At 33.9% G+C, this 19,015-nt stretch overlaps 1 protein-coding gene across 1 annotated transcript in view; it reads left to right on the forward strand.

Annotated features, from left to right (window-relative positions):
• The window catches only part of LOC118744310 (metabotropic glutamate receptor 4), a 47,724-nt gene that overhangs the window by 16,914 nt on the left and 11,795 nt on the right, over positions 1-19,015 (forward strand). The window contains exons 4-14 of the mRNA XM_036477225.1: positions 442-584; positions 4,146-4,254; positions 4,459-4,627; positions 4,728-4,834; positions 6,655-6,804; positions 9,488-9,621; positions 11,794-11,984; positions 13,973-14,107; positions 15,972-16,134; positions 16,557-16,770; positions 17,317-17,468. Of these exons, the coding sequence (XP_036333118.1) occupies positions 442-584; positions 4,146-4,254; positions 4,459-4,627; positions 4,728-4,834; positions 6,655-6,804; positions 9,488-9,621; positions 11,794-11,984; positions 13,973-14,107; positions 15,972-16,134; positions 16,557-16,770; positions 17,317-17,468 (1,667 nt within the window). The remainder of the gene's footprint in view (positions 1-441; positions 585-4,145; positions 4,255-4,458; positions 4,628-4,727; positions 4,835-6,654; positions 6,805-9,487; positions 9,622-11,793; positions 11,985-13,972; positions 14,108-15,971; positions 16,135-16,556; positions 16,771-17,316; positions 17,469-19,015) is intronic.

A 19,015-nucleotide genomic window follows, 5' to 3' on the forward strand; every position in this document is an offset into this window, starting at 1 on the left:
CTCTTCTTTTTTTTCGATATAAGGAGCGTGTGTTGCAATATTGCTAAAAAATAGAACGCATTGCGACGAAATCTAGTTAAAGTCGCTTTTGTAGAAAAATGTACACTTCTGCAAAAAAAAAATCCGCAAAACTTCCGTAAAAAACTACCAGTTTAGATCTAATTTCTGATAAGAATGCACATTGTACGGGCGCCGCATTGCAACAGAAAAGTATCAACAAAAATTCTATTCTATTTTTTTACCTGAAACCCTATGAGATTGCAAGGCAATTATTTTTATTAATTCCTCAAACGTAAATTCGTCAAAACCCCTTTTCGGCCTTTTACCACTTTGTATACTGTAAGCGAAATTAAGTAACTAAGAACTACTTTATGCGCCCATCGCCTCTGTAATATAACTTCTCTATTATTTGATATTTCTACTTTCCTTTTCCCCTTGCAGGTGCCATCATATTCGGCTCCGATCAGGAAGTGCGTGAGGTAATGCGCGCTGTGCGGCGCAATAATGCGACTGGGGCATTTTCATGGATCGGCTCGGATGGTTGGAGTGCGCGCAACCTGGTATCCGACGGCAATGAACCGGAGGTGAGTAATTTGTATGGTGAATGAGCAGCAAAAGCATAAAATGCGTGCTCATAATTATAAATGCATAAATGGGTAGACGGTCCGGAAATGACCACTTATAATGGTAAGCACTATTTAGTCAAGAGCGCGACGGCAACGAGGAGCAAGCATATTCATGTACATTAGGGTAGTCCAAAATAGGTTAAGTCGGAATTTTATTGCTCTCACCTCTATTTTTAATTTTGAAATCAAAAAATATTTATAGGTAGCTCAAAGCGCTCAAAGTGTTTCATATATTTTATAAGGGAAAAAAATTGTTTTGGTAGTAGTATGGAATTCTTGAAAATCAACATTTTTCGATCAGAAAAGTCTGGTTCTGTTCAGGGGACTTATAATAACAATACTCAATTGTTTATTTAACCATTTTTAAATCTAAAGATTTTTTAGGACCCGACCCCCCCACCAATTGTATTTTCTGGGGGTTTTGGCGGACCTATAAAAGATAGTTGCTATGAACAAATGGTTAAATAAACAATTGGATATTATTATTGCGAATCTCCTTGCAAAGAAGCAGAGTTTTGCGATCGAAAAATATTGATTTTGAATAAATCTACGGAAAGTCTTTTTTCCCATATAAAACACGTGAAAAAATTTGAGCGCATTGAGCGGCCTCTATATATTTTTTTGATTTCAAAATAAAAAAATAGGGTTACATTTAATCCTAGGCGGTGAGAGCATACAAATGCCGACTCTACTTTTTCCCATGCATTTTTGAACCACGCTAATTTACATACATACATAAATGCAAATTATTGCTGTGGGGTGTACAGTTGTCCACAAAATAATAGGAGTGCGATATTTTGACCAGTTTTGGCTATTTGTCTTTTGTTTATTTAATGTTTATTATTTTTTTATAAAAGCCTAGCTGGCTATACAACAAACACCATATAAATTCAGATTTTAAACTTTGTATAAAAATTATAAAAATTTTGCAATTTTTCACCCAAATTTCAAACTTTTTAATCAGAATCTTTAAAAAAAATTCTGGTATGCAGTTTTGTAGCACATTCAATTCTAGTCTGAAGAAGTGCAAGTTTCAAGCGGCTAAAAAATTCCGTTGATTTTTGGCAATTTTTTTGCTGGCAGTGTCCTCCATATAAAAGAAAATTGTCGACATACTTTGTATGGAAAAAACGTGAAACACCTTTAACCAAAAAAATTCTCAAAAATCAACGGAATTTTTTAGCCGCTTGAAACTTGCACTTCTTCAGACTAGAATTGAATGTGCTACAAAACTGCATACCAGAATTTTTTCTAAAGATTCTGATTAAAAAGTTTAAAATTTGGGTGAAAAATTGCAAAATTTTTATAATTTTTATACAAAGTTTAAAATCTGAATTTATATAGTGTTTGTTGTATAGCCAGCTAGGCTTTTATAAAAAAAATAATAAACATTAAATAAACAAAAGACAAATAGCCAAAACTGGTCAAAATATCGCACTCCTATTATTTTGTGGACAACTGTACATTCCATTAGCAAAACAAATGATACAAAAGCAGAAAAATACATAATTTCCGTACTCGCTACAATCTCATGAGCTCATGCATTACATAATGCTTTTTTATGCTATGTCCCTGATCCGCTCCTCTAATTGAAGGCAGCGTGAATAGTGTGATGGCGTGTGAGTGCGAGTGGGTGCATAAAGTTATGCGGTTGTGGTTGTGTAAGGGACAAATTGATTAATGAATTGCTGTCGGCGCTAAACCAACTAAGCAGAGTTGTTGGTTTTACAAATACGTAGAAACATGCAAGCATTTTATAAGTGTTAGAGTATGTACTTACACATGCGTATGCACATACATACACATGTATATACTTTACATTACTTAGTGTATGAATATGGATAAGCTGATAGAGTTGTGAATTTGGGCGTTGCAAGGGAGCTGTCAGCGTAAATTATTCGTTGAGCAACTCGCAAATGTAGTACCGTTTTAACCAACGTTTCTTATGAATACACGAAAATGAGCGGTTAAGAGACATAGGTCGGTAACGATTACCATTATCATTACGAGTACAGCTAAGATTACTCTTACCATTAACATAACCATTACCGCTACCATACCATTACGATTGCATCTACGATTACCATTAACAGTTATGGTAGTGTTACCATTACCATAACTACAACCATTATCATAAAGATTACGTGTGCCATTACCATAGCCATTATAATTACCATATCACAACCATTACCATTAACATTATCAGTACATTTACCATTACCGTTACTAATACCATTACCATTACTATTAACATTAGCATTACAATCGCCATTACCGTTACCATTAGCGTTACCATTATCATTACCACTACCGTTTCAATTATCATTACGATTACGTCTACATATACGATTACTTTTAACACTACAACTATCAGTACCATTACATTTAATGCTACCATTACAATTACAATTATCTTTGCAATTACCATTACTATACCTATGATTATGATTACGTGAATGAGTATGATTACCATAACGACTACGATTCCGATTAACTATGATTACGCTTACAACCAAGATTGTGATAAAAATAACGATTTTAATTACGATCACAATAACTATTAAAATCTAGTGGTTAAATGCATGCCATCTAAATTCTCCAGAAAGATCAATAAACCTGAGCAAAGTTCGTATTTACACCTGTTTAGCTAGCGGGGTACAGTTAAACCGGTATACGCTTAATCAACAAATAGCAACTACTTTATCTCAACTGGCCCGAGAGCCATCAATCAATATTCTCTTGAGAGCCGTGCGGTGAACTATCTTAACTCAATGAACTATCTTAACTTCATACTAACTCAGCCAAACATGATTTTTTGTCTTAACTCTTAGCTGCTAACAATGTAGATATTTTTAAAAATTTTGATCTTTGCGCCCTTCAATAAATATTTGAATCGATGGCTCTCGAAACACTTGAGATAAGGTAGCCAAGGACTATCGAAAATATATTTAAAACTTCAATAGCAATTACGTCCGCAAATGTGGTCATCTACTGAATCTTCACAAATATACATACATACATAGTTCAACGATTATAAACATACATATGTAAACATATATACATATCTACTATTTATGTGCGTTATAATTAAATATAACAAAGTGAAATATGGTAAAGCTATGCAAAATCACAATTCAACCCCACAGCCAATAATTTTCCTCTACGACGCGTCATGCCTGCGCCCGCTTACAGGCATATATGTATGTATGGTTATGAGCTCTATATATTTATGTGTGTCCATTTATAAATATGTATGTATGTTTATGTATAATTTATATGATTAATGACAAGATAATTGAAATTAATTGTTGTCGAAAATTAGCATGAAAATCATAGTGACACATGCAGAAGTTGAGAACTGCTCCTAAATCTCAAATGGCCAAGAAATAATTATAATTGTTTGGCACGCAAAAGGCGATAAAATAAATTAAATTTTGAGCGAATTTTTAAACCAACACTTAAAGCTTACAAAATCAATGCCAACATATGAATATACATATCTCCACATATCTCTTATAGGTGGAAGGCACTTTATCCGTGCAGCCACAAGCAAATCCCGTGAAAGGATTCGAAGAATATTTTCTGAATTTAACGGTGGAGAACAATCAACGAAATCCGTGGTTCGTAGGTGAGTACAGCACAGGATTTATGGGCAAATATTATTTTAAACTCAATGCTGCTTTCAGTTTTTCCAACAAAATGTTGTTCCTTATTATGGCAAAAGCAAATATTTGCCACATAATAAGAGAGCAAACTCATACAAAAATTTCCGTAATCAATTTGCCATTAGTGCTATAATTTATGTGCGTACCTACTCTGCTTGCGTTCACAGAATTCTGGGAAGACCACTTCCAGTGTCGCTATCCGGGTAGTTCTAGCACGCCATACAACAACTACAATCGCACATGCACAACCAACGAGCGCTTATCGAAGGACACCGACTTTGAGGATCAGTTGCAGTTTGTTAGCGACGCAGTAATGGCATTTGCATATGCGCTACGGTACGTTTAATAGCTTGGCAGCAAAAAAGCCAACACTCAACCGAATAACGAATAAACAAAATTTCATTTACCACTTTCTTCTTCCTTTCTTTTCTTGCAGCGATATGCATCGCGATTTGTGCGGAGGTCGACCTTCGCTTTGTGATGCCATGAAACCAACCAAAGGCGCTGATTTACTTAAATACTTGCGAAAAGTGCAATTTCAGGGTAAGTAGCAGGCCATACATAAATGCCGTTAACTAACTAAATCAGGTAGAATGGTTGAGTTATGACTACAACATAGAACTGAAAGTTGTGTAAAACAATTTTCAGCCACTTAAATAGTTATTCCCTCCATCGAAATATGTATGTATGTGTATATGTACCGGCACATACACATATGTATAGAAGGATTCTTCTACCCACACATATGCACTGAAGTGCACGTACGCTAATAGCTCTGTGTTGGCTGGCAGCTGTTGTTGCCATTGTCCTGATTGTTGCGCGTTCAAGGCGACACAAACAGCTGCTGCTGCTGCTCCGCTGTTGCTGCTCCGCTGTTGCTGCTGCGCTGACATTATCATTGTCACATTGAAGCACTCAAGTGTAAAATTGGCTTTGTTGCCGCGCTCGTTGCTCAAATTCCCACAGCAAGCCAGCAGCTCAACTACTACGAGCAGCAACATGAGCGCAGCAGCCATAGCTGTTTTCATTCAATTGAAAATGAAACTCAATAAATTATTTTATAATGATAAGGACACAGCGAGCGGGAGCTAAAGAGAAAGGTGGAGGGAGCGGTGGCAAACAAAAATGAAGAAACCGTTGTTCGTCCGTTTGGAAAGGGGCCAAATAACCGCTGAACTTCTGCAAGCACTGAGATAAAATATATATGTATATAAAGCGGTGAAGCTGAAGCTTAAATATAACACCAACAAAAATAAGTAAATGTGTAACGAATGCCACAGCCGCGCACAAAGAATGCAAAGTGTTGTGCTACTGCTGTGTTTAGATATCGGTTGGCTTCCCCATTTTTACGCTTTTATCCTTTTAAGTAAATTTCTTGTTGCTTGCGGCTGTTGGCTTTCAGCTGATTGCCGATTGTGCATGGCGTGCTTGCTGATAAAGAAAATTGGCAGTGATGAAAATAAATAGACGCATTAAGTGTTGAAAAGTTGGAAAAGGGTTGCGGATTTCGCTCGTCAAAGGAAAGGCTAATAATCAAATGCGTAGTGGCGAATGAAAAATTGTCGTCAGAACTTATGACGATCCTCTGAGCCCGCTCGCGGTTCTTTTGGCAATTTTTCAAAAATTTGCGCGTTTCATAACTTTTAAGCCGTAAAGTAGTGCAGGGTATTAGGAAGATATGTACATGTGTACATTAGGGTGGCCCTTAAAACCAAATAAGCGATTTTTTTCAGTCTCACCCCTTCAATCGGCATGGCGGTCACACACAGATATCATATACAAATGTTGGTCCCGTTTGGAGTCGATTGAGGCGTATCGCAATGGGGTCCAAGGCCAGATGCTCCATGCAAACTAAAAAAATTAAAAATATTTTTTTTCTCATTTAATACCCAAAATCGATACTACTACAGTCGAAGATATCACATAAAAAATTTGGTCCCAATTGGAGTCGGTTAAGACGTCTTCATAGGGTAATCTGAATTTTGACCCCTGTGCGACTCGCCTTAACCGTCTCCATACGAGACCAAAATGTATATGTGATATCTTCGACTTTAGTAGCATCGACGTAGAGGTTGAGGCTTAGGAAATCTGAAGTAAAAATTAGCTTCATACATTTAAGGGTCACCCTAGTGTGCATATTTATGTGTACAAAAACTGTATGTGAGTAATTGGCTTATGAAATATATTTAAAAGGATAAATTAGAAAATAAACAACAGATTATCCATGAAGAAATACATATGTTGAAATTTGAGTAGGAATTAAAGTGAAAAAATCGGACTACTGCCAGTGCTATAGAGAAATAATTTAATAATATAAAATACATATGTTAATCATAAAATAATTGTGTAATTGTTTTTCTTAGGTCTTAGCGGTGATCACTTTCGCTTCGATGTGAATGGTGACGGCCCCGCTCGCTACAACATCATTCATTTCAAGCAGTCAGAGGCGGGTCTTTACCACTGGGTAAAAGTGGGTGAATACTACGAGGGCGAGTTGCGGTTGAATATGTCAGGTATGCGGTAATATTGCAGTCAAAGTCGAGCCTCGAATCGACAGAAATCGCCTTAGAAGTATTTTTGTGTTGTTACTTCCTCCCAAAGCTCTTATGGCCTCATTCATAAAAATAAAATAGGCTTAATTAAAGAGCTTTATGAAGTGAGATTTTCAAACAATATCTCGATTTATGAAGAATTCTTTATTTTTTTTTATGAATGTGGGCGTTAGCTAATGTATTTTTGAAGATATTTGGAAAGTAGGTAAAATATGAGCTTTTTCATGGAAATTTTATTTATAATCTTACAACTCGTGTCTTTAAATAGAGCACTTTCTTCAAAGGTGTATTAATTCAATATTTGTCTAAAAAAATATTCAAATATGTATATGTATTTATCTTCCATTTTTGTAATTTGAAAATAGCTGCCTACTTTACAAATACTTTAAAAAGGGAGTATCAACTAATATTTTTAGATGCTGTGAGATGGAGTAACAAAACAAAAATTCTTTGAAGGTGTTGCGAAGTAAGCGGCTAATTTCCTAGTTGAAGTTATTTCTAAATCAAAGATTACTCAAACACTTTCGTTTGACACCCATATTGTAATATTTAGCTTATCTTATCAATTTAACTGAGTTAAATTTTTCAAATAGGTGGCAACCCGCTTCAAAAATATTTTCGACAGTAAACTTTCTTAAAACCCTTTATTTTGATACCCATATAGTATTTAAATATTTCATTTATTTCATCAATTTGATTGAATGAAATTTTTCACGCTGTTGGCAACCCCAGTCAAAAATGTTTTCTGTAGTAAAATTTTCTCAGCTTCTTCAGTTTGATGCCCATATTGCAATATTTAATTTATGATATAAATTAAATTTATTATATAAATTAAATTACGTTAAAATTTTCAAACAGGTGGCAGCCTTTTTCATAAAAGTGTTTTCGGCTGTAAGCCTTCCCCAACGTCTTTCTGTTGACAGCCCTATATCAATATTTGCTCCAGCTTATCAATTTACTTAAACTGAAATTTTCAAACAGGTCTCTCTAAAGTCTCTAAATTGTTTCTTCTATTTTTTTGCTGGCAAAACATCGGTGAAAACTGCATTCGATTCCATGCATTCGTTTTTCAGTGAACATAAACATTTTTGTTTTGGCTTCTGTTGATCTAATAAAGTCCACCCATATTAATTATTCTTTAAAATCTGTAATACACAATCATCAGCCTATTTAAATTTTATTATGCATATGTACAGATGTTTATTTCTACTGTTCTCCTTTGAAAGGCTGATTAAAGGTCTGGCACAGTCCCGATGAACTTCGCTCATTTTGGTCGCCCATTTAGTTCTCTCAATGCGTTATTCTCGGGCTCGGGTCGATTGGATTGTTGGCTACTTCAAAGATTGTCCGCTGTCTCATTTCGTTGTTTCATCTTTCGGCCGAAATATACTCGGTACAGGCACTTGGGTTTTTGGTTCTCCTTCTGAAGTTGTCGACCTGCTTTTCTATCTATGCAGGGGCCACACTGGAGCTGTCTCTGAAAATAGTATATCTGCCAGGTTTCTGGTCGCAATGTCAGAGAGAAAAACTAAAAACGCAATTTTACTATATTTGTTTCCTAGTTTCACAAGTATAATCAGTATTTTTATTTTTTTTTTGTAAAATTGACTGTCGTCCAGTGTAGTACTCTCATGGTGTACGGTAATTTTTGAATCGTAGGACTGCAACCCCAGGTATTGTGTTGTAGCACTGAAACTGATTATTTCCATAAACGTCACTTCGCTGGCGAAACTAACCAGACAGCTTATTCAGATTTAAGTTCCTTACGCCCAGCAGGGCTCTTCTTCTAGTGAATGCTATAATGACTGTTTGTTTGAGCTTTATTTTCAACCATAAACTGGCACGGTAGTCAAACGCTTCTTTGTAGTATGTACAAATGTTTCCATCGAACTTACTGCTCACTTAGGTGAATATCTCATCCGAGTATCCTTGCTAGCGAAGGAGTTCATGCAATACTAATTTTTTCCATTTTGTGTATTGAAAAGAAAATAAAAATTTCATTTTGACAACAGCTTTTTATATCCTAGGTATGTATGTGTTGGTCTAACACGCGCCAGATGCTGAACAATAGCATTCTAATCAAAATTCATAGAAAATATCCTGTTTTTGTGCTAGTAGTAGAAATACGCATACATTTTCCAGCCAAATATTCAAGAAATACAAAACAAGAATTGCATTTACCCATGCATACAGTCTTAGTATGAAACCGAGTTTCAAAGCAACAGTTCCTTTTACTTTGTAAAATTTATGTTTTACACATACTTACATTCATAGCATCTTCTGCTATGTACATATGTATGCACCTCATTGTCTCTTACTTGTCTCCATTCGTATTCTTGTACCACCAATTCACTTATCTGGTTTGTTAGCTTTCAGCAGCTTTCAATTTGTTTTATGCTCCTACATTTCAGCGTTTCAAGTGCTGTGTTATACGTTTGCGGATTACAACCTCGTACATGCACTTTTTTCTGCTCAGCACCGCATTGCATTTGTAAACTTATCTGATACACATGTATTCGCTTGCTGCCGCCGCTGCTGCAGATGCATCGCTGCATTCTTGTTTCATACACTTGATCACTTTTTCAGCACAAATGGCTACTAACTTTTTTATGATTTTCTATTTTTTTCTCTCTCTCTTTTGCAGAAGTCCAATTTAAGCTGTTGCATCCAAAGCCACCTGAGTCCGTTTGCAGTTTGCCCTGCGAGCGTGGACAGGCCAAGAAGTATGTGGAGGGTGAGAGTTGCTGTTGGCACTGCTTCAATTGTTCCACCTATCAAGTAAGCTCAAGCAAATTTACAGTTGTCATCTAACTAGCAGTGGTTGTGTCGTGTCATCAAAGTAAATACACACACATACGCACACAAACGCAAAACACTTTGGAAACACATATACATACATACATACTTTGGGGCAGAAGCAACCTCAAACCCAACTTGGGCTGAGAGCGAGCTGGGTGGTGTGGTGGAAGCATTGAATTTTTTGCACATAAATTGAAAAGATTTGTAGAGTAATTGATTTGCTTGTTTTATAACAGAAACGCTTTTACTTAAACGCGCATTTGTATGCGCGGTATTTGATTGTGTACGCTGCGTGTGTTTGTGTGAGCCAACTGCGTCTGGAAAATTGGATTTTGATTTAGAAATTATGTTGCAGCAAATTGGATTCAATTCACTCATTGAACTTAGATGAAATAAAAGGAATTCCTATCCAATGTTCAATCTTCCATTTGCAATTTGCTGCCAATGAGCGAATTTGTTGGCTAAAAGAAATGAAATGCAGCGCAGGGCGAGAATGCAATCGCATGCATAATTTCTAGTTACAGATGCGATGCCAAGAAGTTACTTTTATTGGAAATTTTTATAGGCGAAGGTTAAACTGCTGCCACATACATACATAGATGTAATAGGATATACGTGTTCAGCTTTTAAGTATTTATTTGATTAATAAAAACTAAGCTTTTATAAGCTGCTAAGTTCGAGAATATTTTTGGCTACTGTAGGGTATCTTTCGGAATGTAAACATAAACCGGCCTTACGCAAAGCTATTTTTAAAAAACTTTAGAGCACAAAAACAAAACCAAATCGATTTAATAACTTTCCAAATATCTTGAGAAAGGGGCGAGGAAAAAATTTGAAAAAAATCACACATGCACACATCAAAATTCTATATGAAAAGCATTAAAACAAAAAAAAATCTTGAAAAATGTTTGACACAAATTTTTTGATAAAAAAAAAAATAGTTTTTGAAAATATGCCATCTCAAAAAAAATTACAATGGTAGCTCTGAGCATTGCGCAATATTTAAGTATAGTATTATGGGGTGCACTCTAAAATAATTAGAGTTATGAATTTTTTTACACCGAAGTTGAGTAAAATTACAAATTTTTTAAATTTTTTTTAACATGCATTTACGTAGCATAATAAAATGCAAGTTTTAAGCGATTGCAAAACTGCCGTTCATTTTTTTTAAATTTTCTTTTAAAACGGTTTTGCGCATTTTCTTCCATAAGAAAAGTGCAAAAAGCCGTCAGCAGTGGCTTAAAACTTGCACTTTATTGCACTAAAATTTAATGGGCTGCAAAACGGCATAATAATCCCAAATAAATAAATTTATAAATTTTCGGTGTAAAAAAAAATTATTTTAATTATTTTTGAGTGCACCCAATAATGCTACATTTAAATATTGCGCAATACTCAGAGCTACCATTGTGATTTTTTAAATTTTTTTTGAGATGGTATATTTTCAAAAAGTATTTTTTTTATCAAAAAGTTCGTTTGTGAAAATTTTTGTCTTGAATTTTTTTTTTAATATTTCCTTGTTTATTTAACCTTTTTTTAATGCAAAAAATTTTTTATTGGTTCGCCCATTTCAGGGTTTTTTGGGTTTATTGATTTTCAAGAATTTTATACCACTTCCACGAAAAGTTATTTTTTTTTAACATATAAAAACATGGAAAACTTTGAGTGCTTTGAGCCACTTCTATGTAAATATTTTTTTTGGTTTCAAAATAAAAAAAATAGGTGTATAGAAAAATTCCAGCGGGTGAGAGCATAAAAATTAGAACTTTACTTTTTCACATGTATTTTTGGACTACCTTAATGTACATACATGTATAAATTCGTCGCTAATTCAACGCCAATTTAAATTGAGTACCAGAAATTTAAACATTTTAGCAAAAAAAATATTATTTTTACGCTATTGAACCACTCGACGTAAATCAATCAAATACATTTTGGTTAAATAAGATAAATATTTTGCTCTGCTCTGCTGCCACGAAACGCTATAAATTCGCGACACAAGAAATCCATTGTACAGCTGCACACTTGCCTTGTTCTACATATATGTATACATCCATACTAATTCTACGTTCTACTAACCACTTAAGCAGCTCTATTCATTACACATCCTTGCTTTCTATTTTTTGTTTTTGTGTTTTTTTCCTCGCATAGATACGCCATCCGCTCGATGAGACTCAGTGCCTGACTTGCCAGTTGGGCACTCTGCCCGATGCCACCAAACAATTCTGCCAGACAATACCGGAAGTATACTTGCGGCACGAATCCGCCTGGGCGATTGGTGCAATGGCATTCAGTGCCACTGGTATTTTAGTGACGCTTTTTGTTGTCGGTGTTTTTGTGCGGTAAGTTTGCCATAAAATCAATGAATTGGGTGATTCACATGGTGGTAATATCGTAAATCTTATAAAGGTTAAAAACATTTTTTAGTGATTCATAGCAGCTACAAGACAAGTTTAAACGTTTTAAAATTAATGAATTTATGACCATATGACAATATGGCGACCGATGCACAGTGGTTTAAATTTGGCATTTTGTGTTCCTAATTCACGGGATCCTTCATTTTTCACTCAATGAGATTATTATTTATTAAATGAAGGCTAACCGGTTGAGCCCGATCTTTGAATTTTGGTTTGTTTATATTAAATTTTTTATTTCAAAGTGCGGAACAAGTAGCAATTTTCAAGAAAATCGATTCTCCTGAAAACAATTGTACGGTTCCCCCTAAACAAAAAAATTTTCGCAAGAAAAATTTTAAATGTTATAAAAAATAATTTCACCAAAATTAATAAATGAAATTTAGTTTCTGGAAAAGTTTTAGGTATGCAGATCATTCAATTTTAGTATAATAAAGTGCAATTTGCAAGTGGCAAAGAGTTCGCGTTGATTTTTAATAATTTTTTTTTTCGGTAATATTTCGAGCGCATCTGCATGCTAAATGGGAAATAAAAGCGTTTGTTATATTATTAAAAATCAACGCGAACTCTAAGCCACTTGCAACTTGCACTTTATTATTCTAAAATTTAATGATCTATAAAGCTGAATACCCAAAATTTTTATAGAAACCAAAAAAATAAATTAATTTTTTTGAACATTTTTTTATAACATTTCAAAGTTCTTCTCCCGTTTTGAGAGAACCCTAAAATTGTTTTAAACTAGTTTATATCATGTATGCAATAGTTATTAGCTGGAACAGAAGAATTGATTTTCTACAAAATTGCTACTTTTTCGGCACTTGGTACTAAAAAATTTAATACAAACAAAAATTCAAAAATCGGGCTCAACTGGTCTCTTGAAAATTTTGTTAGCTTTTATTTAAAAAAAAAAATATATAAATATATCAAATTGAGTGAAAAATGAAGGCTCCAGTGAATTGTGAACACAAAATGCCAATTTTGAACAACTGTGCGTCGCTGTGGTATTCTGGTTAGAAGTGCATACTACCATTGAATTAACATCAAAAAGAAAACAAAGAAAGAAGGGTGAGGATCGCCAATCTATTCTTAATATGACGATATGAATGTTATGACACCTTGTGAATCACCCAAATATGTTTCGGTCTTTGTATGTGCGAATACTTTCGTATATGTATGTATATGTATGTATATCCGACCCTTAGCTTGATTGAACTTTTCGTGTCGATTGGCAAGTGTCGAATGTCAGCGATTGATTGCTTTTGCTGTTGTTTTTATTTATTTATTTATTTTTTTGAACGAAGTCAACGGAAGCTACTTTGTTTGTTTTTCATTTCACTTTTCTTTTAACTATTTGTTTAATGTACTTATATACATACATTCATATCTACATGTTTTACAAGACTCGAAAATTTTTGTAACTTTGTCATTGCCCCCTGCTTAGCATTTTTACGTAGAGGGCACTGAGAAGGCAAAATTTTTCGGTAGAAAAGAAAACGTCATTAATTTAGCCACTTAATTTTTCGACTGTTGCGCTGCCCATTTGGCAGCAAATAGAAATGAATGACCCAGACTTGTATTGAGTTGACTTTCTTAAAAAAAAATAAAAATAAAAAGAGATTAAAAAAATTTGCTACAAAAGCAGTAAGAATCTATGTATATATAGCTTTGAATGTCGCTGTAGTGCCACGCGCTACACTGTTTGCTGAAGTTGAAGATAAAAATAAAAAAATAAAAATATTTTAAAATGGAATTGTGAAAATTGAATGCACTTCTGAACGATTTTTTTTTTCCTATTTTTGTGCATTTATATTTTTCGTGTATTTCGATTTTCCATTGAATTTTCAACATTGTATAAATTCTCGTTATCGCATTTATGCCTCGTTAACCGCATTATTTCTTTCATTCTTCTTTGATAGCCACAATGATACGCCTATCGTACGCGCCTCTGGTCGAGAGCTTAGCTACATTCTACTCGCTGGTATATTGATGTGCTATGCCGTTACATTCGCTTTGGTACTAAAGCCCACGAATATAGTTTGTGCAATACAGCGGTAAGTTTTTTATGAAGAGTATATTTAGAACTATTTATTTGCCGTATGTTGCGCTATATTTAACTAAATATTTACATGTTCAATGACAGGATAAACCAATCAACTCATTCTTTCAGTTCACTTAATACACGAAATACATTCTTTAATTGTTTAGAAATTTTAGCAGATATCTTTCCTGACTACAGAGTTATAGACAGTGCTACCGTGTGTGGGCTGTTCCTACCTATGTACTTGCGCCCATAGCCTTTATTAGGCTTCACACAAATGTTGACTGAGAAATATCCTTGTAAGGCTTCGTCAATCTGCCTCATGTAATAGATGGCTAAGCCTCATTTTCTCGTCACGAAAGTTCTTATAAAATTAATGTATATGAATCTTCCGCTTCAGTGAGGTGTGCTCTATTTTTATAGGAGATTCAGTGAGTTTTTTTTAGTGGCAAATGGCTGTTACATATGAATAAAATACTCTCACAAAAGATACTAGTTTTGAAACTAAACGTCTTCTGATAATTTGATATTTCTACCAACTCGTCCCGAAAAAATGCTGGAAATCTCGTGTTAGTGAGGATGACAAATTACTACCTGAAAATACCTTTCCACAGCCAAATGGAGCGCTAAAACCGACTAATAAAAATAGGTTTTGCTTGATGAAAAAGAAATCTAAAAATTCAATAGTAATTTTTAATGATTTAAAACTTGCACTTTATTGTACTAAAATTTAATGGGCTACAAAACTGCATACTCGAAAAATTTCCGAAAACTCAAAAAAAAGTTAGAAATTTTGAGGAAAATGTTTCGAAGTTTGATTCATTTTTGTGAACTTTGTGCAATTTTTGTAATTTTTATTTCTGTGGTTTCTGCTATAGATCGAACCATATTTTAAATGAAAATTATTAAAAATATTTTTTTAAACAGGAGTTGCAAACAATATCATTTTGAATTTTACTACTATTATCTTAATCACTGCTGTATTTGCAGCAGTTGCATTCTAAACCGCAAGGCCAAATTTAGCGCACCTACCGCAGGCATTCCACGCATAGTTGTAGGCTAAAAATATTTTCAAAATACGCCCCAGAATGCTTTTTGAACACTCTATGCGAATAAATCGTTGCGATATAAGCAACATTTTGATATACAACAAAATGTATATTATACGTAAAAATATTGCTATTGAGTCAGAACTACTCCTTGATCTTAAAAAAAAATTGCCAAAAATAGTGTTCTTCGAAAAAAATGACAAAACCCCGTCCCGTGTTTCTTTCAAAAAAAATTCTTTGTTTGTTTTATTACACTAATATTGTAGATTTTGAGAAGAGAAACACGATTCCACTGTTAAAAAAAAAGAAAAAAAATTAACCTCTCAGTTTAAAAGTGCATAATATATTGAATTATTTACATTTTTTCACATTTTTATATTACTGGAACAAAAAGTTCGTCATAGTATTATTCAAGATCTTTAATTTGAGCCAAGCCCTTTAGGAGCCAAATTATAACGATTTAAACACAAAATTCGGAACTGTTGTACGAGTTTTTGTTCTGAAATCGCAAAAAAAAAATTATAAAAATATCGAATGAAATTTCAAACTCCACAATCGTTTTAATTTGACTCTCAAAGGGTCAAAAGATTTCTACCAAATGGCTCAAATTAAAGATCTTGAATATCGTACTTTTTGTTGTTGATATGTAAGAATTTAATGTTCAAAAAACTGTATTTTTACCGCCGAAACCCCACTGTGTGTCGTATCGAAATACGTATGCCCAGTATGACTGTTGTTTTCTACATACATATTTATGTAAATATTTAGTTTTTAAATTTTTTTAATATATTTTTTCCCACATTTCTTTTCCTTTTGTTTCTACCACAGCTTCAGCGTCGGCTTCTGCTTCACCGTTGTCTATGCGGCGCTGCTCACCAAAACCAATCGGATTGCGCGTATCTTCAAAGCCGGCAAGCAATCAGCGAAGCGGCCATCTTTTATTAGTCCGAAATCACAATTGGTCATTTGCTCGTTTCTAATATTCATACAAGTAAGTTGAGTAAGGGTAATAATAAGAAAAAATACAACCAAAAAAAAAATATTTTTTGTTTTAAAGTTAGCAACCACACAAAAAAATCATCTATTGAGAAGAAAAACCTTAAACCAGAACATTGAAACGAAGCAAGTGCAATGTATAATGTGGCAAATGCTTTTGAAATGCTGCTCTTTTGTGCTGACATGCCACGAAATGTTGCATGCAACTATGCTGGGCCATTACAATACAATTTTTCTTACAGTAACCCTTCCATTATTCATTATCCACTTTTAAGTGCGCCACTAATACCAAATGTCTATACATATACAAACATATTAGCACAGTGCACTGTATGCCATTAAAAAATAATTTATATTTATTCGTATGCAGTTTGAATTTTTCTTTTCATTTTTCTTGTATCCCCAACTTCATTGCAGATTCTCATTAATGGCGTTTGGATGGTGATTTCACCGTCGCACGCCATGTACCACCATCCGACACGCGAGGATAATTTGCTCGTCTGTGATTCTTACATCGATGCTTCCTACATGATTGCATTCTTCTATCCCATCGTTCTGATTGTAGTTTGCACGGTTTATGCGGTGCTCACACGGAAAATACCCGAAGCATTTAACGAGTCCAAACATATTGGTGAGTGCTTGATTGTAAGGAAAAAACTTAAATGCAGTATAATAGAGCCATTTTTTTCTTATTAAATGTAAAATTACGTAAAATAAATTTGAGATGCTTCGAAGAGCTGCATTACTGAGAAGCTGTGTAGATAGCAAATGCTCGATACAAGTCAATAATTATTTCTATTTCTGCACTAATTGGTCAATATTTATTTGTCATAACTTTCAAATCACATTACCACATTTTCAACTAATTGTCAATTGCAATTATCTACCATTTTCATTTCATTTTATTCCCACCTGCAATTGCTTTCTGGAATGCTGCTGCTGCTGCTGCTGTTGATGTTGCTGTCAAAACCATCAATGTTCGCTCGATTGCGAAATTGCCTCGATGCTATCGGCGCGCGCGTGTGTGTGTGGAATTTCGAAATGAAAAATTATTTCTGAAATTGTCTGGTTTATTTTCTACCGCTCCTCAATTCCCCTATTATTTAAAACCACTTCCTTGTTTTGATTTTTCCACCGTTTCGCTTTATTTTTACTCTGTTTCCTTACCATCGCATAGGATTCACTATGTATACCACTTGTGTCATTTGGCTGGCCTTTGTGCCACTTTATTTCGGCACAGGCAATCATGTGCCACTGAGATTAACTTCAATGTCAGTGACAATTAGTTTGTCGGCGAGTGTCACCGTGGCGTGTCTGTTCTCACCGAAGGTAAGTGTGTGAAATTGCTACATGTGCGTGTGTGTATGTACATATATGAGGGTGGTCCAAAAACGCATGTGGAAAAAGCAAAGTCGGAAATGTTATGCAATCACCACCTAGGATGGCTCTATATCGAAAAAATATACCCCTTTTTTTTAAGTTTTCTATATATTTTAAATATATACGAAAAAACAATTTTCGTAGAAATGGTATAGGAATATTGAAAATCAATATTTTTCGATCGGAAAACTCTGTCTCTTGAGCAGGTTCCCAATACAAATGTGTAATTATTTATTTAACAATAAATAGCAATAGCATATATATTTTATAGGCCCCCAAAACCCTCAGAAAATGCAAAGGGGGCTTGAATAAAAAATGTTTAGTGTTAAAGAATTCGATATTGTTATTGGAAGTCTCCCGATAAGGGCCAGAGTTTTCTAATCGACAAATATTGATTTTCAAGACCATTGCTACGAAATGTTGTTTTTCCCCCTTATAAAATATATGTTTAGTTAATGTATGTACAAAACACTTCTAGAGTACAATATAAAAATGTCATAAGCACCCGCTAAATTTATACTTTGAAACGTAAAGTTTGGTGCCAGCACCTCTTTTGGCAAGAGAAAAAATTGTGGAAAGTGCCTCAAACCCTATCTCGGAAAAACTTGTTTGGACTACTCTAATGGACATAGTACATATGTTTGTACAATTAAACAATGAAACACAAAAGCGAATATAAAAAACCAACAATACAATTTTTTAAATGTAATTTCAATACTATTTTAGTGCCATAGATTTTTTTTGTATTTATACTTTGTCTTTCGCTTTTACAAGCTCAATTTATTTCATAGCAGCTATGAGTAATTAAAAGATTTAAATGAACAATGAGGAATTGCATTTAAAAAAAATCTTCAAATATTAGATTTATTTTTTTTTTGGCAATCCATTAGCCGACCTCACTAAACGATTGCTTTTATCTTGATGAGCTGCTAAATTTACCGTACTCGTAATTTATGCAAATCAAATTCATAATTTTTCCCTTTTTGAGTGTGGGAAAATACGTAAAATCGTTTTTATTACATATTCCGGCAAATGTGTTATTTACAGTAAATAAATTTTAAGCGATATTGGTTTTGTGAGCTTGACTTCACATGCTTACATGCGCCATTGACTTCAGTTCAGGCAATTCATAAAAACAATTTAAATTTATATGCATGCATATGTGGTATATATGAATGAATGGGTGTACATACATATGTAGATAAAAATAAAAATAATAAAGATAGATATTTCCACAGAAACGGTTTGAAAATGTATTCATTATTATTTTTTACTTTATTCTTAAATTTAAAAAATGTTATTTTTAAATTCTCTTCTTCTTGAGGATAACTCATTTTTTTAGACTAGGTCGTGAAAATAAATTTGCAATTATTTCCAGGGTCAACAAAATGTTCGTTCTTGGCGACTGCTAAAAACAGCCAAAATCGGGTTTTTTCATCACTCTATTATTTAAGTTATTTGTTTTTTGTTATTTTTTGGCCATTTAACAATTATAT

The sequence above is a fragment of the Rhagoletis pomonella genome, unplaced genomic scaffold (assembly GCF_013731165.1).
Source record: "Rhagoletis pomonella isolate Grant_MI unplaced genomic scaffold, Rhpom_1.0 Rhpom_scaffold_00008, whole genome shotgun sequence".
In the NCBI taxonomy this organism is placed as follows: Eukaryota; Metazoa; Arthropoda; class Insecta; order Diptera; family Tephritidae; genus Rhagoletis; species Rhagoletis pomonella.